Source organism: Ranitomeya imitator, chromosome 4, assembly GCF_032444005.1.
Source record: "Ranitomeya imitator isolate aRanImi1 chromosome 4, aRanImi1.pri, whole genome shotgun sequence".
In the NCBI taxonomy this organism is placed as follows: domain Eukaryota; kingdom Metazoa; phylum Chordata; class Amphibia; order Anura; family Dendrobatidae; genus Ranitomeya; species Ranitomeya imitator.
Window position 1 is genome coordinate 148395674 of NC_091285.1, and position 26847 is coordinate 148422520.

A 26847-nucleotide genomic window follows, 5' to 3' on the forward strand; every position below is an offset into this window, starting at 1 on the left:
TTTACTTCCTACTACTACTGTTTACAGCCCTACCCCCAATGGGGAAAGAAGAAAGGTGCCAGATATATACACAATTTGTTCCCCGTTCTGTAACAATCTTTTAAATGCAGTTTAGTGGTCCTTTTTTGATTTAAAGGAAAAAAAAAAATCTGTTAGGAAAGAGGGTAAATGGCCTGGTCAGGAATTTGTTAATGATTGGCATAAAAAGGGGTATTGGCAGTCCTGAGGAGTTATCAATTCTGGCAAAACATTAGACTTCATGCAGAGAAGAAAAACAAACAATCCTTCCTAAAATAAGTTACCATATTTAGATGTGAGGAGTTGTTACCTACGACTGTTGGTACAAATGTACACACTTTTACAAAATCTGGAAAACTGCGGTGACAAAAATATCGGTGCCGAGAGCCCGTTCATTAAATTATCCCAAGGATTATTCTCTAGTAACACTTTATTACTATGCAGAACAAAACAAAACCAGGAAAGTTTGTGTTATACGCACCAGGTTTAATGAAATAGGACAGTATATCCGACATGATTGGAATTAGTACATAAGGATTTGCCTATTACACAACTCACAGTTTGATGGGTTTATAAAAAGCATAAAATAAATACAAAGTAATCTACAAACTACCAATATAAAAGGACGTCATATCTGTAAAGAAAACGCAGAAAAGCATACAGTACGTGAGAAAACCTTACGCACCCTCTGTCTTGGACATCAGTATTGCACCTCATGAAGCTACAAAAATACAACATAGGGTGGGGATTTAACCCTCAAAATTCAGAAAACATACTTAGAACTTTGTAACCATTTTCTCATTTTTTTTTTTGTACAACGTAAAAATCACATTATTTATGCACAAATACATAAAATAACCAGCTGTCCGCTGGTCAAAGAAATACAAAAAAGGTGCAAGGCGGTCATGTGACAAGTATACTTCACTGGTACGTCTTAATAAAAAATACTTAACCCATTACAATAAAATATACAAATAAGATATAAAAAAGTAACAATGAAAATGCAAAGACATGCTCAACCACAGAACGTATTTACTATGGACCTCAATCAGTGAAAAAGCCGCACATTAGAGGGTGCAACTCCCTTCACCTCCACAGCATAAACTGATACGCTGTCAATCTAAAACCCACAGCTCCTGTGGATTATTTCACAGCGTGTAGAAAGATTCCTTAGAATCTCAGCAGTTTGCCGATTCTCTGCAAGGGAATCCACTGTGGTCTCGCAATGTGGGAACTTAGTCTAAAACAGACTCAATGCCATTTAATTGGCTTTTTTTTTTGCTTTTTAATATTACTAAATGTATTAGGTTACCATGGGCAGCAACGACTGAAAAGAAGAGGAGTTTACATATTTTTTAACTTTAAAAGCAATATTAAAAATATTAGGAGTAATTACACAGTTTAAGGACAAATGGGCCAGATTCATTATTGATTTGGGACTGTCTTATTTTTTTTTTTTTGTTTTTTTAATGCTTGGAGTTGTGGGCAACGTTTTGGCCGATTCAGGAATTCCAACTTAAGTCACTAGATTTAGTCCTGTCCACCCTGGATTGATTGTATGAACACCTAGAATTATTGCGCAAAATGTGACTTTTTTGTGCAAAAAAAACCCCACATTTTTGATTTTGCACAAATTCATTTTGCACTAGTTTGAACAATGTGGAACCAAAAAAACAATAAAACACAACAGCCCTCAAGTAATAAATTAGGCCCTAATATTGATCATCAGAGTGAAATTCGCCATTAGGAGCAAAGTTTCAACACTGGAGCATAGACGGAGATTCTACCTCATTTTTGGGCTGTGTTCCCATGATGAGCTTTTGATGTTGCAGAATTTCTGCACTTGTTATTTAGATTAAGTTACTTGTGTTTATTTTTTGCATTTTGAGTGCAGTTTAACATGCATTTTTATTGGGCTTTTGACGCTGCGGTTTTTATCTCTTTTGGTATATCATTCTTAATATAAAGTGTTTTTTTTTATACTTCCTAGCAATTTTTGGCTGTGAAAAAAAAAACACTGATATACGGCGATGCGGATTACATGAGTTTATGCGTCTCAACACCACACTTAAAACGTGCTTGCGGATTTTCCCCATCTAATGCAAGTCTATAGGGAAAATCCACACTGAAACCTCAGCGGTTCTGCAAGGGAAATTGACTTGTTGTGGATTTGAAACCCGCACCGCAGGTCCGTTTACATTGCAATAAAAAGCACAGTGGGCGTGAGATTTCCATAAATACCATCCACTTTGCTGGAACTGCAAGACGCTGTGCGTTTCATATAGTGAAAATACACAGTGTAAAAAAAAATGCACCAAAAAGCTCATTGTGGGAACGTAGCCTTAGCGGCCCTTTGGGAAAATGGATGCAGCACCTTAAATTCTTGCTATAGACAACTAATCTTCCATCCATCCAGCATCCAGTATTAAAGACGCAGATGAAAAATGGTTGGCTTGGCACATGTCAGATAACGTCCATTGTGACACTGAGAAAATAGCTGCGTGAACCACATTTCATTCCACCCCTGTCCATATACCCCATTGGGGTATGTTAATATTGGTGTGAGGTTGCCGTCAACAAGGCCCCCATTAGAAGCCAGAGCAGAAAGCCTATGAGTACATGATCTGATGGTCCAGGCCCAGCCACATACTAAATAGTCCTCTAGCGCTAAGTAATGGGAGTGCTAGAAGCTGGTAAAGGTTTTTGGAAAAGGGGTCATCTTTTAAAAAAGGGTCTCTTTTCCTACATTAAACTCAGATGAGGTAGCAAATACCTGCTCCCTGCTGACAGATTCCCTTTAATACATTTATATCAGCCCAGGTCTCTGCCCTGTATAAGTAAAGACTAGCGTAGAAGGAATAGATGTAAATGAATAAACAACAACAAAAAATAATCCTCTGGCCTGTGACTTGAGGCAGGCCCTTTAAAAGGCCAGTGCACCATAAATACATTCTTCAGAGCAGAATTGGACGCTTTACAATCGGAATGGAAGAAGGGGTAATCCTGCAGTGCAATAGTGGCAGCATGTCAGCAGCAGAAACTCTAGTTTGGCAATACTAGATGACAGCGTACCATGTTGGAAGAGGATAGAGGAGAAAGAAAAAAGATAGATGCACACACGCACCCTATTGTTTTGGCACCTGCAAATGTAGAGGCTATGCACCAAATTCTACAGGTTGCCTACTTATCCAGATGCGGGCACTGTGAGAGGGGGACATGGCTCACTCTCTTCTGCCACTGTCTGAGTCTTCCTCTCCATACGATCTTCACTATACAGATGTCTAAACCCATCGTAAAACTCATCAGTTTCCATTACAAGCGCGTCCTCACGAAGAGGCTTGAAGTCTTGTGCGACGGCCTGGTTCCTTTTCACTGCTGGACAAGTTACTGAAGGAAGACAATAAGTGACTTGATCCCCAATGTGGGTCCGAACGTCTTTTTCAGCAGAAACGAAAATGTACACCGGATTAGATGGCGTTTCAAGGCATCGATCAACCAGCTCCTTACAATGAAAGAACTCAGCACTGTCAACCTGCAGAACAAAGATTTGTTTTCAGCATTTCACAAAAGTAAAAAAAAAAAAAAAAAAAAATGCAATTAGTATAAGAACGGAATAGAAAAGATGGTGATAAAATGAAGCATTAAACATGAATTAAAAAAAAAAGGTCATGACAGTAATAAATTCAGGACCCAATTTTTATTATTATATTTGAGTTCTGATTTACATGGATTGTCCACCATTTATACAAACACAGTCTTAAGTTCTAGGTTTCTACCCTGTAAAGTAACACTAAGGCCTCATACCCATTTCTGCGCGAAACGGACAAGTGCAATCTAATAAAGAAATTATATATATATATATATATATATATATATATATATATATATATATATATATATATATATATATATATTTACCTTGACAAGTGTGCTTATGCTGGCTTGGATGCACAAATATGTATAGGTTGTTACTGTTTTGGTTAATAAACAAATTGAAAAAAAAATAAAATAAGTCGGATGTAAATAAAACTGGTATCACTGAAAACATAATTTTCTCCTACAAAAAAACAAAAAAAAAAAAAAAACAAACAAGCCCCCATACAGCTCCGTCAGCAGAGAAAACAATTCCTGATTTGCTGGTTTTTGTTCAAATCCAGCAAATTCTGCGCTCCCAGATTCAAATGCCCCCTCCCTTCTAAACCCCAGTGTCCACGTTTGGAATTTCTGTTGCAATGAGCACCCACTTAATTTACTGGATGCATGTCTCCAGAAGCATGAGCGGGGCAGAATGTATGTGTAATACAATATACTGGGATCTACAAAGTGCAGGCCCTACACTAGCAGATTTGCAACATCCACTGCTGCCTGTTTCTGGAAAACACCCATGGAATCAAAATGGTCACTACATCTGTAGATAAGTTTGCAGATGGGTACAATTTCCACAATGGGGCAACTTGAAGGGGAATTCTACTCTGCTGACACTTAGGGGCTCTTTATATTTAGTCCACAAACTACTCTAAGATCATTTGTTCTCCAAGAGTCAAACAGCGCTCCGTTCCTCCCGAGTGTCTCCATATGGCTAAGCAGTACTGTACAGCCACATATGCGGTATTTATGGTCAGCAGAAATTGTGGGACACATTTTGGTGTCATTTTTACCCATTTTATGGTGTGAAAATCTAAAATTTAGGGCTAATACAAAATTTTAGTGGTAAAAATGTAATTATTCTTTCTTCACGGCCCAATGGAATAAAATTCTGTGAGGAACATGTGGTATCAACATGCTCACTGGATCCATAGATTAATTCATTAGGGGGTGTAGTCTGTAAAACGGGGTAACTTATGGAGCTGTTCTGGCACCTCTGGGGCTGTGCTCCAATGTTACAAGGTACCATCAAACCATTCCAGCCACAACTTCAGAGCTTTGCACTGTGCCCCAAAAGTAGTTTTTGACCACATCTGGTGTAGTCCAAGCAAAGAAAAGTCAGCTGACAGAAGCTCAGTTCCAGGATGCACGTTCCCAGTCCAATGACCCAATCAGACATCAAGTGATGCAACAATAGAAAGGAACAGCATCCAGTCCAGGTGATGAAAAAAAGAAAAGCCTTTATTCCGCCATGATACGATGTTTGGACCATAATTGGTCTTTGTCAAGTATATACTTTTTAAAGACCAATTGTGGTCAAAACGTCGTATCATGGCGGAATAAAGGCTTTTCTTTTTTTAATCACCTGGACTGGATGCTGTTCCTTTCTATTGTTGTATCACATCTGGTGTAGGGTCATACTCAGGAGAAATTGCGTAGCAAATTGTACTACACGCCTAGACAAATTCCTTGAGAGACACATGGATGGAGAGCCTGTTTGTTGGGCTCTCCATGCATGTGTTGTGACTGGCACGGCCATGACACATGCAGCTGTGGCGCTGATCTGCCGGCGTGATCCAGGAAGCCGGGTTCCCTCTGCAGCTTATTCGGCAAGCGCTATAGCTTGCTGAACAAGAGGGAACCCGATCATATTTCGCTCATCTCTAGTTACTACCACAAAGTGACCCTGAGAATTGTAAACTTTGGCCTTGCCAGGAAAGTGAAAACAAATTTGGGGGCTCAAGGCTTCTATCATACCATATTCCTCAAATGTTATGTGTCACAGATGTGGGGCTACAGAGATGGCATTTAGGTTAGGCACTTTGAGTAATGTTGCAGATAATGGCTGAAGAGTTCATATATTTACTGTTCCCCTTCCTAAACCCCCATAATTTTTATCTACAGTAAAATGCTCATTTTGGATAACAGCCTTGTCCACCTACCTTTGTTTTCTCCAGCAGTTCAGTCATAACTGGAAGCCAGTCGGGGGTCATTCTCTCCAACTCCAAGGTGATAATTGCCAAAGCCAGGGTGGAACCCCTAAACTGCAACAACTGGTGGCATGCCATGCAGTGCTGTAGCTGCCTCGTCAGGAGTGCTACGTGGAGGGAAGGATTCATCTGAGAGAAGCCACCGAACAGATGAGGCCATCTGGACATCACCATGGCGTGGAACTGGGGAAACAAAAGCAAATGTCTACATGTCTAGGTTGACTGTTTTTATTTTTCACTTACGGTGACCTAACAGCAGAAGAAAAATGAAGCTCACAGCAGGAAGGCTGAAGTATGGCCGCCGTCATGTGTGCAGACATCATCATTACCCATTGGACTACTACGCTTCTATTGAATGTAATAACGGTGTTCTCTGGACACAACCAATTCTGTGTTTTGTTCCTTGGCTACATAAGTGATCCTTGCTTATGCTTCCATTCTAACATCATCATGGGCTACTAAAAGTGGAAATCTACAGATCAGGAAAGTATGTGAATAAGAACCACCACCTATCCAAAAGTAGACTACCAGAAAGGGGAAAGTGGGAACCTTTTATTTATTGTTAGACTGTTTACCATTGTAAAAGTGGCGCAGAAACGTCGTCATTGTAGCCAATGACAATCAGAAGTAGACACACGAAGCCCATTCCTCTAATATTAGACTTATGTAATGTAAGCGCGCACAGATACAGGGACTATAGTGTTGGGACCATGTCAAAGCTTTACAACCATGTTCTTAATCAGGGTATTCTTCCGTAATATTCCAGGCCATGCTATAGAACTGCACATACCAACATGTCTTCTTCTCCAAGCACCAGGTAAACAAACTGAAAATACTGATGAAACATGCAGAACCCCATCCTTCTACAGTTTTGCCTTAATATCGAACGTTTTTTTTCTGCTGGAATGTTCCAGTTACGTTCCAGCAGAGAACTACAGGTCACAGACATCCACCCTCCCGTGACGTTACAAGTGCCAGTACAATGATACTCAAAGCTTCAGGCCTTCTTGGGTGACAGGTGTACAATGTGTCCAAAACCAGACAGCTTTGTATGTACAGTGTTATTCGACTGAAAAAGCAGAGTCAGAAATATTTTTGCAATATGTTAAGTAGAAATTATAAAGTGGAATAGATTTTTTTTTTTTATTTATGAAAAAAAAGGAAAAAAAATATTTTTGTCCCAACCAAGTCAGTGACTTGCAAGTAGCTGGTTTGTCGGCCGTCAGTAGCAGATTTGTGCATCCATGTGTATACCGTGTACAATAATACTGTCAGTCACACGTCCTTACAGTGTTCAGGAAGTCCACGGGTGTGGACGTGTGCAGATCCCACTGCAGTTTGTCCAGTACGATCCTCTCCATCCGTAAGATCTCCGCACAGGAGTACATGCAGCCGCTCTGCACTGCCAGCTTATTCACTGATGGGATTACCTACAAGTAATAAAAGTGGAGACAAAAGCCTTGTCACTGTTTTGTATTATTGAAAGACACAGAATGCCCAGATTTAGCCTATGTGCTACAGAGACGGGTCTTAAGGTCTCATCGGTGAAAGGCGACCATGATTCAGAGGCTGCCGAGACTCCTCCACCGATGTATGGAAGGGACAAGGTTAACATTTGTGGTGTCTACAAGCTGCTCTGAGGTTTTATCAGCACTTCCTCCTCGATTTCCGCTGGGTTTCTTCAGTCCTATCTCCATATTAGTATGTGCAGCTACATTATATTTTCAAGATCTCAAACTGCCATCAAAAACCATCTTCATGGATTGTCCTACTGCTTGGTTAGTCCTCTAGTATTTCAATTTTATACAGAACTGGTCATTGACGGCAGAGTCATCACGACTGGCTAAAATTCGGACGTAATCGGCCCCTTAGGAGCAAGAGCTGTTCCCAGGTCTTCTGTAAAGAGCAACAGTCACTTTAATTTTTCTCTCTCTATGAATCAATAGTACATGTCAAGTTAAGAAACTTTGTGATATATTTCAAAGAAATCCGCTTCTTTCTCCTCCTAAACTAAACTTTTATTCTCATTTGACAGGTAAAAATATTTTGGTCAGTGAATACAGACTTTCCAATTACCGACATAAGAGTTGGTGCCCAAAGTTCTATGAGGGCCTGGTGTTTCAGGAGAACTTGCGCCTCTATCTGCTCCCTAAGAAGAGAACCTTACAAGCACTGTCATCTCGCTCAGTAATGGGAAAGTCTGTATTAAGCGACTACAGATTTAACTCCAAATCGAAAGATCAATCCAAGATGGAGGAAGGAAAAAAAAATAAAAAAAAAAAAATATATATATAAAAATTCTCTGATAAAAATACGGAACTTTGTAATATGTGAACTATTGATTTGTGAAATGAAAACTAAGATGAACAGTTACTCTAACAGAGTTCTGGGGAAAAGATATTTTACAGCTCTTTTTTTTTATGGGACTTCATATAATGCAATTTACAGTTTCAAAGTACAAGAAAATACCGGTAGTTGCGAAAACAAACTAGAAAGAAGTCATCATATAACAAATGCATGTTACTAAGAACAAGGATACAAATTGCACTGCAGGACAGCGTTTAAAATCAGGTCTGGCTGCTTTAGGCCAGTCTCACACGTCCAGATAATTCCGGTACCCGGGAAAAAAAAAAAAAAAAAAAAACGGTACCGGAATTATCCGTGTCCGTGTGCTTACATTGAACATCAGTGTGGCGCACGTGTGCAGACTGAGGACCACACAGACCGTGCAGGAGACAGTGCTAGAGTTAAGCGCTGTCCCCTGCGTGCGGGGCTGAAGCCCCATTCATTTCTTCTCTCCAGCAGCGTTTGCTGGAAAGAAGGAATGAATAATTTTTTTTTAAATTTATTTTTGTTTTTAAAATAAAGTTGCCGGTAATCTGCCCCCTCCCACCCCCTGTGCGCCCTCCCCCCCCCACCACCACTGGCATTAAAATACTTACCCAGCTCCCTCGGCACTTACGTCCTTTCAGCGTCGCTGCTTGTCCTGTATGAGTGGTCACGTGGTGCCGCTTATTACAGTAATGAATATGCAGCTCCACCCCTATGGGAGGTGGAGCCGCATATTCATCACTAATGTGCGGCACCACGTGACCACTCAGGTAAGTATTTTAATGCCAGCAGGGGGTGGGAGGGGGCAGATTACCGGCAACTTTATTTTAAAAACAAAAATAAATTAAAAAAAAAAATTATTCATTCCTTCTTTCCAGCAAACGCTGCTGGAGAGAAGAAATGAATGGGGCTTCAGCACCACACACAGGGGTGACAGCGCTTACAGTTGCGCTGTCTCCTGCACGGCACACGGACAACATCCGTGTGCGGTACGTGTTTTACACGGACCCATTGACTTTAATGGGTCCGTGTGATCCGTGCGCTCCCACGAACACTGACATGTCTCCGTGTTTTCCAAACGGACACACGGTCCGTGAAAACACGCTGACATGTGCAGAGACACATTGATTTTAATGTGTCTACGTGAGTCAGTGGCTCCGGTACGTGAGGAAACTGTCACCTCACGTACCAAAGCCACTGACGTGTGAAACCGGCCTTACTGGGAGTGTGGCTACAGGGACAATTAGGTTATATTCTCCATGGAGCTGCTCTCTTTCAGTCACTGGGGCGATGCAAGAACAGTTTGCAGTCACCACTCACTGCACTACACCATTACTGGAAATGAGCGGCTACAGGGAAAATATGACTTCATTTTCTCCCTGCAGCTGCTGGTCCAGTAAATCAGTCAAACATTAATTTAACGCTATTTACCCATTAGCGTATCTGCAGGTACATAGTTTTTGGGGGAGGTGACTGACAGTGGCATTTAAAAGGGATCCAGAGCAGTTAAATGAATAAACCATAGCAATCAGAGGTAGCGCAAGGCTCTGCTGTTGCAAGCGGGTTTTATGGAGCAGTTTTTAGCATCTATGCCTGAAACAATTTTTTTTTTTTAAATAAAATTACATAAGGGTGTGGGCATTAGTCTCACTGCCAAAGGGGTGTGTCCCCACACAGTCAGCACCAATAGGACAGCGTTCGAGTGTAGGGCCATAGCCCCAACTGGTAACCCCAAACTGGCAATTTATTCTTAACTGCCTAGAAGGAATAACACGAGAAAGGTACAACACAACCTCTCAAAGGTTCTAAGAATTAAAGAATGAATGGTAGATAAGAAAGATATAATGTCTTAATGATGAAAACATCAGACAGTGATCCAGTCAGGGCGGGCAGTCTTACCTCGTCCTCCTCATTGGTTTTGGCTGCAAGGTATAAGCAGGTCACAGAGATGCATTGAAGATACTTCACCTGGACCTAGAAGGGTAAAAGCACAAATTTACAAGGATTTGTTGGCCGAAATTAGAAGAGTTCACCCCTAATTACAACTCCAGCATAGTTTTACTTTTGTAGCTTCATGCCAGATCTGACTTAATAATACACAGGCAAACATGACTAAGGCAACTGGCGTCAGTGTGCCCAAAAACGTGATGTTCAAGGAACATACGGATATTTATTCACCTTCACTGATGCTAAAATGCGATTCAGAATGCTAACTGCTAGGCCAAAGGTTTCTGGGATGAAATTGAAGAGGGATCTCAATCGTTCCATCCACAACAATGTCTGCCCATAATGCATCGGAGAGACATCTGTGCCCTGGAGGGACAAAAATCAAGTTATAAAATCATTATATAAAATTTGTATAAAGCTCCATTAAGGGCAATTTGTAGACGGCCAACCCAAAGCTTTTCAAAGATGCAGCTTACAAGTTCTAGCACTGCCCAGGTGACCTAAAATTTAAGGCTAAGGTGGCAAACCTAAACGGGCAGAGGAGCTGTGGTAGTGACAGGAACACTGCAGATGCTTAGGCCTCAGCACTAAAAATGAATGAGGATACCTGCAAGGAAGACGGAGTACACAGCCTCTATGATCTCGGACCTGCAGCGGCAGACCTGGCACCATGTGCTCTACGGCCGCAACAGTTCTACTAAAAGGAGAATTCTCAACCTGTGCATTTACTGCATCTCTAGTAGTGAAGGCCAAGACCAGATTATAGTAAACATGCAGTCCGGTGACGTTTTTTTCCCACACATCACATCAGCGGCTCTGTTGGAGGCCCTCAAAAATGGGATTCGGGAGTAAACCCAAGCTAGGCCTTTGTCTTTAAAGAGATGAAATCGTAGTTTTCAACTTCTTCTGGGTGGCACAAAAGCATGGTATACTGTGTATTTGTTCCCACATCAATAAGGAAGACACTGAGGACCGAGCACAAGGTGATTGTTTCCTTCATTAAAGGGAACTGGTCACGTGAGAAAAAACAAACAAAAACATTATTAACCTGCAGACACGGGGTTTATCTGCAGGTTAATAGTATTCTGAGCCTGCCTAGTGCCTGCACTTAGAGTCCCACTGTGTCAGTGGCCCCATCAGGGGTTCAGCCTAAATCCCGTCTCTTCAGGGCTTCATAGAGAAGTCCCAACGGAGCCACTGACGCGTGGATAAAACACAGTGTTCTTTAAAGGGACTCTGTCACCTGAATTTGGAGGGAATCATTTTCAGCCATAGGGGCGGAGTTTTCGGGTGTTTGATTCACGCTTTCCTTACCCGCTGGCTGCAATATTGGATTGAAGTTCATTCTATGTCCTTCATAGTACACGCCTGCGCAAGGCAAGATTGCCTTGTGCAGGCGTGTACTACGGAGGACAGAGAATGAACTTCAATCCAATATTGCAGCCAGCATGCAGCCAGCGGGTAAGGAAAGGGTGGATCAAACACCCAAAAACCCTGCCTCCATGGCTGAAAATTGTTCCCTCCAAATTCAGGTGACAAGAGTCCCTTTAAAAGTCAAGCATCAATTACCTTACCCAAATAGCACAAATAAGGCAGTGAGCATGCCTGACCACCACTCCATTTATTCCCCATGGGGCTGCTGAGTGAAGTTTTCTGGTAACCCTATAGAGATTGAATGGCGTAGTGGTTGGGCTTCCGACCTGCCACTCCATTTTGTAAAAGTGATAAAAGTGTCCGGTCGGACAGAAAATATTCCCCCTTTCGCCAATCGGAGCAGCTTCTAGCAGTCAGATCCCCCACCGATCTCATGGATAGGTTACACATAAGAGGATTTTCCAGTGAAAACCTATATGTTTTCTCACATGCTGTGGTCTTGCATCCTTGCTTAGATGTGCGTTACATATTATATGCATATATAGATCAATTCATCACCCGTATACGTACCTTGATGATAGAGTCTACAAAGCACGGGACCTTCCACTTGCTGGCTTCTAGTAGAAGTGCATTCTCCAGTAGTATATCCAGGCGCTGGCTCTCTGACAGCCCTGTGCACTTCATTGATGCCGCTTATGTTCACCAATCCAGTTTCTATGCCAGGCACAGGTATCTGCAGAGCAGAAAGAAAGCATTTCAGAGACCTTTTAGCACTACAATGCCAGGACCTGTTGGGTTTCTGAAGCCCTGGCATATCCAGCAAAGTTGTTGTGGCTGGTACAAGAAGTGAGCCATTCTAAGTCAATGAATGATAATGGTCATGGTACCTGTGAGCAGAGGCATATTCAGAGGACCACCCCATGAGAAGACCACTCCCTTATACAGACTAGATTCCCCATTATGCATCCAACCATATATTATGCATCTATTTTAGTGTAATGTATTCAAATCACAGGTGGAACAGTACAAAATGCTGTGATATAGACTGTCAGCAGCTTACAGCAGGCATGCCATACTCAGCAGGATCTTGGTGCAGGTCTATTCGGGAGGGTATCTGCACGCTGGCAGTGAAAATATTTCTGCATAAAGTCCCCATAAGAGAGACGCATGATGGCTTTATGGGAAACCGTGTTTAGTTTTACTTTCCATTTGGCCAAGGGTTTTTAGGGGATTTTCAGAAATACGTGCCAGTCACTTTGGGTAGGCATCTGTATATAGGGAAAGGAATTACTTACAAGACATAATAAACGGCTAGATTGTGAATTCAGAGCAAATACAAAGTGCAAGCTGTATACACAGGAGGGATAAGGGAACTACAGGTGTACGAGACCTCCCTGGGCACTAGGAGGCAAGCAAGTCAAGACAACCCCCCTACCAGCCAAGCCAGTCTCCTATTAAAGAGAAACTGGTAGAAATCAATATAGATATTCATTAGAAATTCCTTCAGAAATAGCTTTAGCATCTGCCAACTTTGCTTTAAAAAAAAAAAAAAAAAAAAAAGGCTTACAAATACCGAAAGTGTGACCTAGTGATGCACCTACTCCATAGTAATACATTAAGGCAATCTGGGGGCATCCAGTACCTGTAGTGGAAACCAACTGTCTGGCATTGCCATAATATTTGTGAAATTCAGGAAAACAGTGACCCAAAGTCAAACATGTTTACAGAAATAAAGGAAATCAGATAAATAAATGTCATCCACACAGGTCTGTGCATAGAATCCAGCTGAAAGCCGTACATACTGACATAGGAGGGTCAGATACAAGGGGCCTGTGGAGCACAATGTGGAAGAAGCCTTACATAAAGCCGGTCGGAGAACAGTCTGCAGGTTATGCCCCGTGGGCACGTATACACCATCTGCATGATCACACCACACTACATGGCAGCTGGAAGGGACAAATGCCAGCAATTACAGGACCCAACATCCTGCCCAACCACCGGGAGTGAAAAAAATTATTACAAATATGCAATTTATTGTGGAGTCAAAAAGGTAACGGGAGCCCATGCGATTTCTCTTCTTCATCTGCAGACGTGATCAAGAAAAAAAAAAAAATCACTCATCTGCACGGCCACATTGGTCCAGTCTGGTCATGTGAACGAGCACTTAAACGGATACATTGTTTTCGGAGAGATCTGATCAGTAATGTGAAATCTAAGACATCTGCAAATCAGGGGCGCAACAATGTACCGTATTTGGAGGACGCAACCCAAGTGCACTGGAACCCAACCCAAGTGCACTGCCAGCCTGCTGTACCAATAGCTTCTGACCCAGATTTGTTAGAACTGGCACATCGGTATCATTATTACCAGGGTGACAAGTATATAGACCATGGCCCCAATTCATTATTTGCAGTTTATTTTTCGTTTGAAGTCCCTTTGTCTGGAGGTTTATTGCACCAAATTCATCAAAATCGGTACACGCTGATAAATTTGTTACAGAATTACTAAAAAAGAAAAAGTTACCTGTCATTAATTATTTTTGCAACTTATTGAGCAAATGTCCAAAAGTATGCGGCTTTGAGAACCGTGCAGATAACTACACTGGGGGGGGGGCTGGAGTGCAGTTATACAAATCATGTGGTGACTGATGACCCCAGGACAACCATCCGCAGTCACTAAACCCCCAGCAGGTAATAAACCAAGGGAATGCTGAATCAGGGCCTATGTCCCACCTAAGAGTGTGCTGCAGCTCCCCCCCCCCCCCCCCCCCCAATGACCTGTCCCACCTAAGAGTGTGCTGCAGGGCCCCCCAATGACCTGTCCCACCTAAGAGTGTGCTGCAGGGCCCCCAATGACCTGTCCCACCTAAGAGTGTGCTGCAGGGCCCCCCAATGACCTGTCCCACCTAAGAGTGTGCTGCAGGGCCCCCCAATGACCTGTCCCACCTAAGAGTGTGCTGCAGGGCCCCCCAATGACCTGTCCCACCTAAGAGTGTGCTGCAGGGCCCCCCAATGACCTGTCCCACCTAAGAGTGTGCTGCAGGGCCCCCCAATGACCTGTCCCACCTAAGAGTGTGCTGCAGGGCCCCCCAATGACCTGTCCCACCTAAGAGTGTGCTGCAGGGCCCCCCAATGACCTGTCCCACCTAAGAGTGTGCTGCAGGGCCCCCCAATGACCTGTCCCACCTAAGAGTGTGCTGCAGGGCCCCCCAATGACCTGTCCCACCTAAGAGTGTGCTGCAGGCCCCCCAATGACCTGTCCCACCTAAGAGTGTGCTGCAGGGCCCCCCAATGACCTGTCCCACCTAAGAGTGTGCTGCAGGGCCCCCCAATGACCTGTCCCACCTAAGAGTGTGCTGCAGACCCCCCAATGACCTGTCCCACCTAAGAGTGTGCTGCAGCCCTCCCCCCAGTGACCTGTCCCACCTAAGAGTGTGCTGCAGCCCTCCCCACAATGACCTGTCCCACCTAAGAGTGTGCTGCAGGGCCCCCCCCCAATGACCCGTCCCACCTAAGGCTACGTTCACATTAGCTTTGTGCGGGGCAGCGTCGGGCACAGCCGCGGCGACGCGTGCGTCATGCGCCCCTATATTTAACATGGGGGACGCATGGACATGCGTTGTCTTGCGTTTTGTGACGCATGCGTCATTTTGGCGCAACTGTCAGGGCACAGAGGACGCTGCATGATGCAGTTTTTTCTACGCCAAAAATCATGTAAAAATGAACGCATGCGTCACAAAAAGCTGCGTTGTGCGTTGCCGACGCTGCCCCGCACAACGCTAATGTGAACGTAGCCTAAGAGTGTGCTGCAGCCCCCAATGACCTGTCCCACCTAAGAGCGTGCTGCAGCCCCCAATGACCTGTCCCACCTAAGAGCGTGCTGCAGCCCCCCAATGACCTGTCCCACCTAAGAGCGTGCTGCAGCCCCCCAATGACCTGTCCCACCTAAGAGCGTGCTGCAGCCCCCCAATGACCTGTCCCACCTAAGAGCGTGCTGCAGCCCCCCAATGACCTGTCCCACCTAAGAGCGTGCTGCAGCCCCCCAATGACCTGTCCCACCTAAGAGCGTGCTGCAGCCCCCAATGACCTGTCCCACCTAAGAGCGTGCTGCAGCCCCCAATGACCTGTCCCAGCTAAGAGCGTGCTGCAGCCCCCAGTGACCTGTCCCACCTAAGAGCGTGCTGCAGCCCCCAGTGACCTGTCCCACCTAAGAGCGTGCTGCAGCCCCCCAATGACCTGTCCCACCTAAGAGCGTGCTGCAGCCCCCCAATGACCTGTCCCACCTAAGAGCGTGCTGCAGCCCCCCAATGACCTGTCCCACCTAAGAGCGTGCTGCAGCCCCCCAATGACCTGTCCCACCTAAGAGCGTGCTGCAGCCCCCCAATGACCTGTCCCACCTAAGAGCGTGCTGCAGCCCCCCAATGACCTGTCCCACCTAAGAGCGTGCTGCAGCCCCCAATGACCTGTCCCACCTAAGAGCGTGCTGCAGCCCCCAATGACCTGTCCCAGCTAAGAGCGTGCTGCAGCCCCCAGTGACCTGTCCCACCTAAGAGCGTGCTGCAGCCCCCAGTGACCTGTCCCACCTAAGAGCGTGCTGCAGCCCCCCAATGACCTGTCCCACCTAAGAGCGTGCTGCAGCCCCCCAATGACCTGTCCCACCTAAGAGCGTGCTGCAGCCCCCAGTGACCTGTCCCACCTAAGAGCGTGCTGCAGCCCCCAGTGACCTGTCCCACCTAAGAGCGTGCTGCAGCCCCCCAATGACCTGTCCCACCTAAGAGCGTGCTGCAGCCCCCAGTGACCTGTTCCACCTAAGAGCGTGCTGCAGCCCCCCAATGACCTGTCCCACCTAAGAGCGTGCTGCAGCCCCCAATGACCTGTCCCACCTAAGAGCGTGCTGCAGCCCCCAGTGACCTGTCCCACCTAAGAGCGTGCTGCAGCCCCCAGTGACCTATCCCACCTAAGAGCGTGCTGCAGCCCCCAGTGACCTGTCCCACCTAAGAGCGTGCTGCAGCCCCCCAGTGACCTGTTCCACCTAAGAGCGTGCTGCAGCCCCCCAATGACCTGTCCCACCTAAGAGCGTGCTGCAGCCCCCAGTGACCTATCCCACCTAAGAGCGTGCTGCAGCCCCCAGTGACCTATCCCACCTAAGAGCGTACTGCAGCCCCCAGTGACCTGTTCCACCTAAGAGCGTGCTGCAGCCCCCCAGTGACCTGTTCCACCTAAGAGCGTGCTGCAGCCCCCCAATGACCTGTCCCACCTAAGAGCGTGCTGCAGCCCCCAATGACCTGTCCCACCTAAGAGCGTGCTGCAGCCCCCAGTGACCTGTCCCACCTAAGAGCGTGCTGCAGCCCCCAATGACCTGTCCCACCTAAGAGCGTGCTGCAGCCCCCAGTGACCTGTCCCACCTAAGAGCGTGCTGCAGCCCCCCAATGACCTGTCCCACCTAAGAGCGTGCTGCAGCCCCCAATGACCTGTCCCACCTAAGAGCGTGCTGCAGCCCCCCAATGACCTGTCCCACCTAAGAGCGTGCTGCAGCCCCCAATGACCTGTCCCACCTAAGAGCGTGCTGCAGCCCCCCAATGACCTGTAGCAAGATGTCCACGCCATAGCAGTCTATGGGGGGTTCCTAGTGCTGGGTGGTCTCCTGCCCACCTACTGTGTGGTACATCACTACTATCAGGGTACCGGCCAGAGTGCCCCCGGTGGTGGACAGCCCAGAGGGCACCGGCCCTGGCACACTGGGTAGGACACTGGCTGCGGAGCTGTTGAGGGTCAGGGGATTTGGGCGGGACGGTGAGCCCCCCGTGCCTATGGATGTATATGGGCACTCACCTCTCCCAGGCTCCCTGCCGCAGGGCTCAGAGCCCGTAGTCCATGGAGCTGCCGCCCGTGCCCCTCAGTCCATGGTACGGCCACCCCGTGCAGGGCGCCCCGCAGCGCGGCCGCAGCTCACATAACCCGGGGAGCTTTTTGTTTACTACGTTGTAAGTCTACTCTATGGGGTTTTGAACGACGTAGGCCCCGCCCAGGGCAGCGCCTCTATCGTGACGTCAGAGCAGAGGGGCGGGTCTAGTGCGAAACACCCCATGACATATACAAGACAGCGGAAGTCTCCATCCACTAACCGTCACAGCAGCGCCCCTAGCGGCCGAGCTGTAGTCCTGCACCCCCCGACTGATATGTGCATTAACCCCTTCCCGACACGGCGATTCTCCGTTTTTGATCTTATGTTTTTTCGTTCTCCCTCATCCTAGAGTCATAACCGTTTTATTCAGGGCTTGTCTTTTGCGGGATGAGTTAGACTTTTGGATGACACCATCGATTTTATCATTTCATGTATGGGAAAGGGGGAAAATAATTCCAAAAAAGCATAATTCTGCACCTCTGTTTTTTGGGGTTTTGTTTTTACAGCGTACAATATACAATAAAAATTAACTGGCAAAACTAAACTTGCGGAGTATTTTTTATTTACGTGGTGAATAAAATTCAGAAATTCATTAAAAAAATGCTTGTGTCGCCATTTTTAGAGACACGTTTTTCCATTGATGGGGCAGTGTGAGGGATCGTTTCATAGGAACATTGTTATGACAAGCATGGGAGTCTTCACCAGATACCAATCTGTTCCACGCGCAGCTGCAAGTGGCAGATGATGGTTGAATAACACAGGAAGACGCAGGATCAGCTCCTGAGCCCGCATCAGATAAGAGACCTGACATATGGCGAAATAGTACGTCATACGTTGGGAAGGGGTTAAAGAGAACCTGTCATTAGATTCATGCTGCCTGATCCGTGGGCAGCATCAGTAGTGTAGCTACAGGTGGAGGCCCCTGCCCTCACTCAGAGCGGCCCACCTGGAGAGACCACCAGTCTGAACTGTAATTGGAGAGTACAGAACACTGATACAGTTGGGCCTCACTCACATATTAGCATTATTATCAGTATTTCATCAGTATTTTTATGCCAAAACCAGGAGTATCTTGAAAACACAGAACAGGTGACAAACTTTCAATTATAGTTTTCCCCTCATAAGCTCCACTCCTGGCTTTGGCACACAAACACTGATGCAAAATACTGACCAAATACCAGTAGCGTAGCTATCGGGGGAAGAGGGGGCGGTGGCCCCAGGCCCGGAGGTCAGAGGGAGCCCACCCGGAGCCATGCTACTGTATCTGTATCGGCGCACGCAACCACTGCTCTGCCACCCAGCCGCTATGGGGCCCCTGAGCAGGAGGGCCGGACCTGGTGCCAGCAGTGGGCCCCCCACCTGTCACCGCAAGGTCTGCTGTATCAGCACTTAGCCGATACAGCTGACCGCAATGATGAGGGAAGGAGCGCACAGCGCTCCTTCTCTCATCACCCCACTGTCAGCGCCTGACGTCGCCGACACTGACAGTGGGCGCGGTGACGACTCACCACCCGGCGCCTGCTGTCAGGAGATGAGCGGGAGCTCGGAACAAGGAGGAAGAGAGGTGAGTATTTATTGTTTTTTTTATGGGGGCTGCCTTATACTACAGGGTCTGCATATGGGGGTACTGTCTTATACTTACAGGGTCTGCCTATAGGGGTACTGTCTTATACTACAGGATCTGCCTATCGGGTGCTGCCTTATACTACAGGATCTGCCTATGGGGTGTTGCCTTATACTACAGAATCTGCCTATGGGGGTGCTGCCTTATACTACAGGATTTGCCTATGGAGGTGCTGCCTTATACTACAGAATCTGCCTATGGGGGTACTGCCTTATACTACAGGATTTGCCTATGGAGGTGCTGCCTTATACTACAGAATCTGCCTATGGGGGTGCTGCCTTATACTACAGGATCTGCCTAAGGGGTGCTGCCTTTTACTGCAGAGTCTGCCTATGGGGTGCTGCTTTATACTACACGGTCTGCCTATGGGGTGCTGCCTTATACTACAGGGTCTGACTATGGGGTGCTGTCTTTTATTACAGGGTCTGTCTATGGGGTGCTGTCTTATACTACAGGGTCTGCCTATGGGGTGCTGCTATATACTAGAGTCTGCCTATGGGGGGCTGTCTTATACTACAGAGTCTGCCTATGGGGTGCTGCCTTGTGCTATAGAGTCTGCCTATGGGTGCTGCCTTGTGCTATAGAGTCTGACTATGGGGAGTGCATTATACTATATTAAGGACTATCTGGTGCATTTTACTATATGGAGGCCATCTAGTGGGCCGTCGTACAGTGTGGGGATTACAGTGAGGGGGCCATCGTACAGTGTGGGGATTACAGTGAAAGGCCCATCATACAGTGCTGGAGCCATCAAACCATTTGGGGGCTATTAAGGGGTTAGTATACTGTGTGGGGGTGCATTACAGTGAGGGGGCTTCATGTCATGTATAAGAGAGCATCATACTGTGTATAGGGGAGCTGAACAAGGGGTCAGACTCGGGACATTATTCAACGTAAAGTGGGCACTTATTATTGGGGAATTCAGGTTACCATGACTATTAAAGGGGCACAGAGGGCAATACTACATTCTAGGGGGCAAAATGTGGGCACTGTTTTCTAGGGCACTTGCACCCGGCATTACTATATTATAGAGGGGTACTTTAGAATTTAGAGGGCACAGAGAACCACACAGCAGGTGCAGTAATAGGGACACATATGGCAGCAGCGGCTCAGTGTTGGGGTATCAGGTGCAGTAATAGGGTCACATACGGTAGCAGTGGCTCAGTATTGGGGTATCAGGTGCAGTAATATGGACACATACGGCAGCAGCGGCTCAGTGTTGGGGTATCAGGTGCAGTAATAGGGTCACATACGGTAGCAGTGGCTCAGTATTGGGGTATCAGGTGCAGTAATAGGGTCACATACGGCAGCAGCGGCTCAGTATTGGGGTATCAGGGGCAGTAATAGGGACACATACGGCAGCAGCGGCTCAGTATTGGGGTATCAGGGGCAGTAATAGGGACACATACGGCAGCAGCGGCTCAGTATTGGGGTATCAGGGGCAGTAATAGGGACACATACGGCAGCAGCGGCTCAGTATTGGGGTATCAGGTGCAATAATAGGGACACATACGGCAGCAGCGGATCAGTATTGGGGTATCAGGGGCAGTAATAGGGATACATACGGCAGCAGCAGCTCAGTATTGGGATATCAGGGGCAGTAATAGGGACACATACAGCAGCAGCGGCTCAGTATTGGGGTATCAGGTGCAAGTAATAGGGACACATACGGCAGCGGCGGCTCAGTATTGGGGTATCAGGTGCAGTAATAGGGACACATACGGCAGCGGCGGCTCAGTATTGGGGTATCAGGGGCAGTAATAGGGACACATATGGCAGCGGCGGCTCAGTATTGGGGTATCAGGGGCAGTAATAGGGACACATACGGCAGCAGCGGCTCAATATTGGGGTATCAGGGGCAGTAATAGGGACACATTCAGCAGCAGCAGCTCAGTATTGGGGTATCAGGTGCAGTAATAGGGACACATATGGCAGCAGCGGCTCAGTATTGGGGTATCGGGGGCAGTAATAGGGACACATACGGCAGCAGCGGCTCAGTATTGGGGTATCGGGGGCAGTAATAGGGACACATACGGCAGCAGCAGCTCTGTATTGGGGTATCAGGTGCAGTAATAGGGACACATACGGCAGCAGCGGCTCAGTATTGGGGTATCAGCAGGATGAGGAGTTTGTGCAGGTTGGGAATAGATGGTGATGGGGCTGGAATGTGAGATGTGAAATGTGTCTTTGTTGTATTCTCTGCAGGTGAGTCGTTGCTGTAAGAAGTGGTCATGTCGGTCTGGGCCAGATGGAAAAGATGGGAAAAATGAATGATTCCATCAGAAAGAACGTCAGCGGTAAGATATTATCTGTAACTGTGCTGTGATCTCTTATATGTTCTGTAGGGCTGGTATCTACCACTGACCATATGGCGGTAATATCCATGTTGGTCGTTATATAGAGATTATCTTCAGTAACAGTGCGGTCATCTGCTGAGGTTCTCCTCCACTATTAGGGCGCGTCATCCAGTTGTAATCAAGGTTACCTGGTTAAGGGCCCACTCAGAAGTTTCTCCCCCCTGAATCAAAACCCTAGCTAGTAGTAATGAGCAAGTGTACTAGTTACTAGTTTTCCTGAGCACGCTTGGGTGATCTCCGAGTATTTATGACTGCTCGGAGATTTCCTTCGCTTTCATGGGCGGCAGCTGAATGATTAACATCTCTTAGCCAGCTTGATTACATGTGGAGATTCCCTAGCAACCAGACAACCCCCACATGTACTCAGGCTGGCTAGTAGCTGTAAATCATTCAGCTGCCACAGATGAAAACTAAATCTCCGAGCAGTCATAAATACTCGGAGGTCACCTGAGCGTGCTTGGGAAAACCCGAGCAATGAGTACACGAGGCATCATCGGGGGGCACAGCCTGTGGCCGCTGTCTCAGCCTTCGCCCCCTCACTGACACAAAGTGAAATCAGAGACGCTAGTTTCCGGGGTGGTGCTGTCCCTGCTCTGTCCCCGAGTGTCTCCCCCCCATGTGAAGTCTCCCCCAGCGCCCTGTGCGTCTGATGAGAGTAGCGCCCGGTCTTTTGTTTGCTTAGCTGAATGGTAATATGCTGGTAGCAGTGTGGTGTAACTAAACCCAGCATGCAGGAGATCTGCGCCCCGCAGGTGGGTGACGTCTCTGGTCTCTGCGGAGTATAGTGACACCACACTGCTGCCAGCTCATTACTATTCCTCTATACCAGGGCTGCATAACATGCGGGCCGCATGCAGCCCCCTCAAACGATATTGTGCAGCCCATGGCACTGTCCGGGAGATGCAGCTCCCTTCTTCCTATATAATACTGCAGCGTCCTGACTACGGCAGAGCAGCGTGAAGGCTGAGGAGATGTTGTGCGGGTAAGAATTCCATGGAGGAGCTGAAGAAATGTGCTTTTATTTTAGACGGGAGAGCCAGGGGGTGAGCACATAAAGGGGCAATGGGCAGATTGTGAAAGGGGGCATAGTATAGTGAGAGGCAGTAGGGACAATATGCAGAGAAACATTATGGGGGGTTATTATGTAGAGGTGCAAGGTGGGGGGTTTGTCATGATCCCAATGGCAGGGGATCACAAAAGGACAAGCACAAAAAACAGAACAAGCTCTAGGGTAATGGAAACTGAGCTGACCGCGATCCTGAACCTAATTCACACAACTAGCAGTAGCCGGGGAACGTGCCTAAGATGATTCCTAGACGTCTCGCGCCAGCCGAAGAACTAGCTTCCCCTATTAGAAGAAACAAAGACCTCTCTTGCCTCCAGAGAAACACCCCACAGAAATAGCAGCCCCCCACATGTAATGACGGTGAAATGAGAGGAAAGCACATACGTAGTTATGAAAACAGATTCAGCAAAATGAGGCCCGCTAAAACTAGATAGCAGAGGATACAAAAGTGAACTGCGCGGTCAGCCAAAAAACCCTACAAAAAACCATCCTGAAATTACTTGAACTCATGTGCCAACTCATGGAACATGAGGAGTAATATCAGCCCACTAGAGCAACCAGCAACAAGGAATCACATAACTGCAAGCTGGACTAAAACAAAAATAAAGCAAAACGTGGAACAGGAAAATCAAAAACTTAGCTTGTCCTGAAGATTACAGAAGCGGAAAGCAGAGGTAACAAGACACACTGATTACATTGATCGCCGGCGAGGAAATGACAAGAAAGCCAGGTTAAATAGGAAACTCCCATATCCTGATAGAACAGGTGGACACCAGAGACCGCAGAGAACACAAGTCACCCAGTACCATCTGTAACCACCAGAGGGAGCCCAAAAACAGAATCCACAACAGGGGTTATTGTGGAGAAGGGCTGTGAGGGGGTATATTATGGATTATTATGGAGAGGTGCAGTGTAGGGGTTTACTGTATTATCGCGAGGGGCTGTGGGGATGTATATTATGGAAAAGGACAGTGTGAAGGTATATTATGGAAAGGAGCTATATTATAGACAAGGGCAGTGTGGGAGGGTTATTATGGAGAGGAACTGTGAAGTGGTTATATTTTGGAAAGGGGCAGGGTGGGGGAATTATTATATAGAATGGCTGTGAGGGGGTATATTATGGAGATGGGATGTGAGGGGGTATATTATGGAAGGGGAAGTGTGGGGGTATACTACGGAGAGGGGCAGTTTGGGGGTATATTATGGAGAGGGACAGTGTGTTAGGGTTTGGAGCGCCCGTTAAGACCGTGGGGTACTCGATACCGGGCCGGTTCTCAAAGGGATGTTTTATGGCAGCAATGACCCGGTTCGTGGCCTTGGGCGTCCAATAAAAGGGGATTAATGGAAATGAGAATAAAGTCTAATGTAGTAATGTTCGTGATGCCACCTGTGGTATTCCGTCAGGGGTGGCCGACGCTGCTTAAAGGGGTCCTCTGGGGCTGATGGTTTTGCAGCTTAGATGGTATAGCTCCCCACAGGTAGAGCTTGGTCCCCAGGGCTTCCAGTGTAGTTAGAAAGGATGATAGATGGTGAAGTGCAGGAAAGAATTGGAGGACACAAGGTCGCAGTCTCTTTACATTTTACTGATCCAGTTCAGTTACAAGTTACAGGTGGTCTTTGGAATCCGGGCAGCCTCGAAATTCCCTAGCCAGGTAGGGTTGGAAGCCTTCCATTCTGTGCTGTGTTCTAAGTCCCTTGCTGCCTTAGGCCTCATACAAGGTCCTCTCTCATTCTGTCCTTTTAGGTGGACACTACCTGCATGGCAGGCAACTCGAGCCTTTTTACAGGGGTCCCTCTCTCGTGATAACTCCGGGCTCTATCTGCTGCTGTGCCTTCGGCTGTAGTTGTGGCCAGGAGATTTGGAATGTCTTGCCTGCCTATTTCTACTGTGGAGCATACAGTTCCCCACAACTTTGGAATTCCAGCCCACTCACAGCTCCCCTCCAGTTTCTCTCTCCTTCTGCCTGTGCTCCTTCTCCCCTCACTGTCACCTACAGACTGTCTGACTCTCCTGTCAGGAGCTGCAGAACCGCATGTCTGCTCGGCTCCAGCTCTCCTCACAGACTCCCCTTTAACTCCTTCTCCAGACAGAATATATAGGGAAGCTACCCTCAAACCGGGTCTAGAGCTCCCCCTTCTGGCCTGGAGTCAGAACAGTGTTGTGTGTACATGATACCTGTTAAAGGGATCCTTGTCGCTTCCAGGCATGGCATCACCCTCCCCGTGAGGAAGCCAATACCACTGTATCATCCGAATTCCTGGGGTGTTACAGGTTTATTATGGAGAAGGGCAGTGTGGTAGGGTTTATTATGGAGAGGGGCAGTGTGGTAGGGTGTATTATGGAAACGGGCAATCAGAGTGGATATTATGGAGAGGGGCTGTGAGAGGGTATATTATGGAGAGGGGCAATGTGGGGGTATATTATGGAGAGGGGCAGTCAGAGTGGATATCATGGAGAGGGGCTGTGAAAGGGTATATTATGGAGAGGCAGTGTGGGGTATATTATCGAGAGGGGCAGTCAGAGTGGACATTATGGAGAAGGGCTGTGAGAGGGCATGTTATGGAGGGGGCGGTGTGGGGGTATATTATGGAGAAGGGCTGTGAGGGTGGACCTTATGGAGATTGGTAGGTAGTATGGGAGGTATATTATAAAGAAGGGCAGTGTGAGGGATATTTTAGAGATGAGCAATATGTGGGAGATATTTTGCACAGGAAGCACAATGAGGGACAATTATTTATTTGGGGGCATAGGAGATATTTATATTTATGGGGCAATATTATGATACTGGTAGGCTCTGTACTGAATAAGGAAGGTGCATCTGAATGCGGTGCCCCTCCACTGTTGTTACTATGGTCACGCTCCTGTGCCTTCCCACCCACCCCTATGTTAGGGGGTGGTAATAAAATTGTTGGGCCAATGAAAATTGGAAGTGGCTAGTACAGCCCCTTCCTAGTGTTTAAAGTGGGGGCACTGAGCCTTTCTCCTCCTCTTCCCCCTGTACGGGTCCCAGAGGTGCTTGTACCACCCTCCCTCCCCTTGTTTATTTCGATTATATGATTGTTAATACATGTGTTACTTTTCTAGAATTACAAGTCACAGTGGCAGTATATGAAAGACAGGACACATGGTTACGTTACGGCTCGCTGGCTGACTTGCCTGTGAATTCAACAGGGCATTTGGCGATGAACGGGGTTTAATAAAGTTAAGTGCCTTTCTTATTGTTAAAATAAAGTGAATAAAGCGGTGACCGACCTTCACCCATCAATTAGTGTGCATGTCTTATTGTATGATGTAGTAGTTGTGGGTGGGAAAGCGCGCCGTGGGTTATGTTCGGGTAGCCGCAGTCTTTTATTTTTAAGAGCACCATGTTGGGAAGTGCTGCTGTTAAATACAGAGAAGAGACAAGTCTGGAGAGACGAGCTTTGGGCATGACATTTATCATGGCATCTGGACAAAATGGAGAAGAAAACAACTTCAATTATTATTATAATTATTTATTTATATTGCACCATTGATTCCATGGTGCTGTACATGAGAAGGGGTTACATACAAATCAGAACAGATGTCACTTATAAGGTACCTGGATGTAAATATGTGATACTGCCTGCGTCTCATCAGTATGGTGGTTCCTGTATTATGATGAGAATTTGGCGAGTTTCTGTTCCAAAAACTCAGTTTAAGTTAGCGGTTGTTCTGGTGATGTATTCATGTAATTACACATTTACATTTCTTTGAGGCCCTTGGGATTGTTTCAGTATGGCAATGTGGTCCTTGGACCTAAAAATGTTGTGCACCCCTGATCTATACAGACAACAGCCCAGACGCTGCGCTCATCGCACAGGGCACTGGGGGACAGCACCGCCCCTGCAACAAGCGTCACTGATGGCACTTTGTTTCAGGGAGGGGGCTGAGGCTGAGACATTGGACACAGACTATGCCCCCTTGATGATTCTTCGTTTGAGTGTCCCAGCATGCACTGGGGATACTGAAACAGATCGTCATCAGACAGGAAATAGGAAAAAAATACAAAAGCTGTTAGATAGTGTGGATAGGAAATGGTAGGGAATTTGAAAAGCAAGCTTATTAGAAAACAGCTCAGAAGTATGGGACTAGATAGATAGGGAGCTTTGCCTTTGGACTACCCCTTTAAACTCTACGATAGAACAGGGAAACATGGTCGTCCTGCACCACTGCTCTCTGTTCTGTAGGCCACAAGTTGCATTAGGCCTGTGGTCTACAGAACAGCAAGGTGATACAGTCTGACATCCTGTGTGTCGTCACCGCATTGGTCTGCTCTTGCATTGACGCTATCCTCCGGCGGATTTGCTAGGATCTAGGGTTAGGTGAGTATATGATGTTTACCGGTATTT

The 26847-nt window shown here is 46.7% G+C and overlaps 1 protein-coding gene across 2 annotated transcripts in view; it reads right to left on the reverse strand.

Moving 5' to 3' along the window:
* Positions 1-483: 483 nt before the first annotated feature.
* Positions 484-26847, reverse strand: part of CCNI2 (cyclin I family member 2) — a 37868-nt gene continuing 11504 nt past the window's right edge. The window contains exons 1-7 of one of the 2 annotated variants that reach the window (XM_069764015.1): positions 17357-17545; positions 12096-12258; positions 10383-10517; positions 10104-10178; positions 7163-7303; positions 5826-6056; positions 484-3550 (exon numbers count right to left, since the gene is read on the reverse strand). In XM_069764015.1, coding sequence (XP_069620116.1) covers positions 3203-3550; positions 5826-6056; positions 7163-7303; positions 10104-10178; positions 10383-10517; positions 12096-12209 — 1044 coding nt within the window. In that variant the 5' untranslated portion in view covers positions 12210-12258; positions 17357-17545 and the 3' untranslated portion in view covers positions 484-3202. Of the gene's footprint in view, positions 3551-5825; positions 6057-7162; positions 7304-10103; positions 10179-10382; positions 10518-12095; positions 12259-17356; positions 17546-26847 lie in introns of those variants that run through there. The other variant, XM_069764016.1, reaches the window with a different exon arrangement.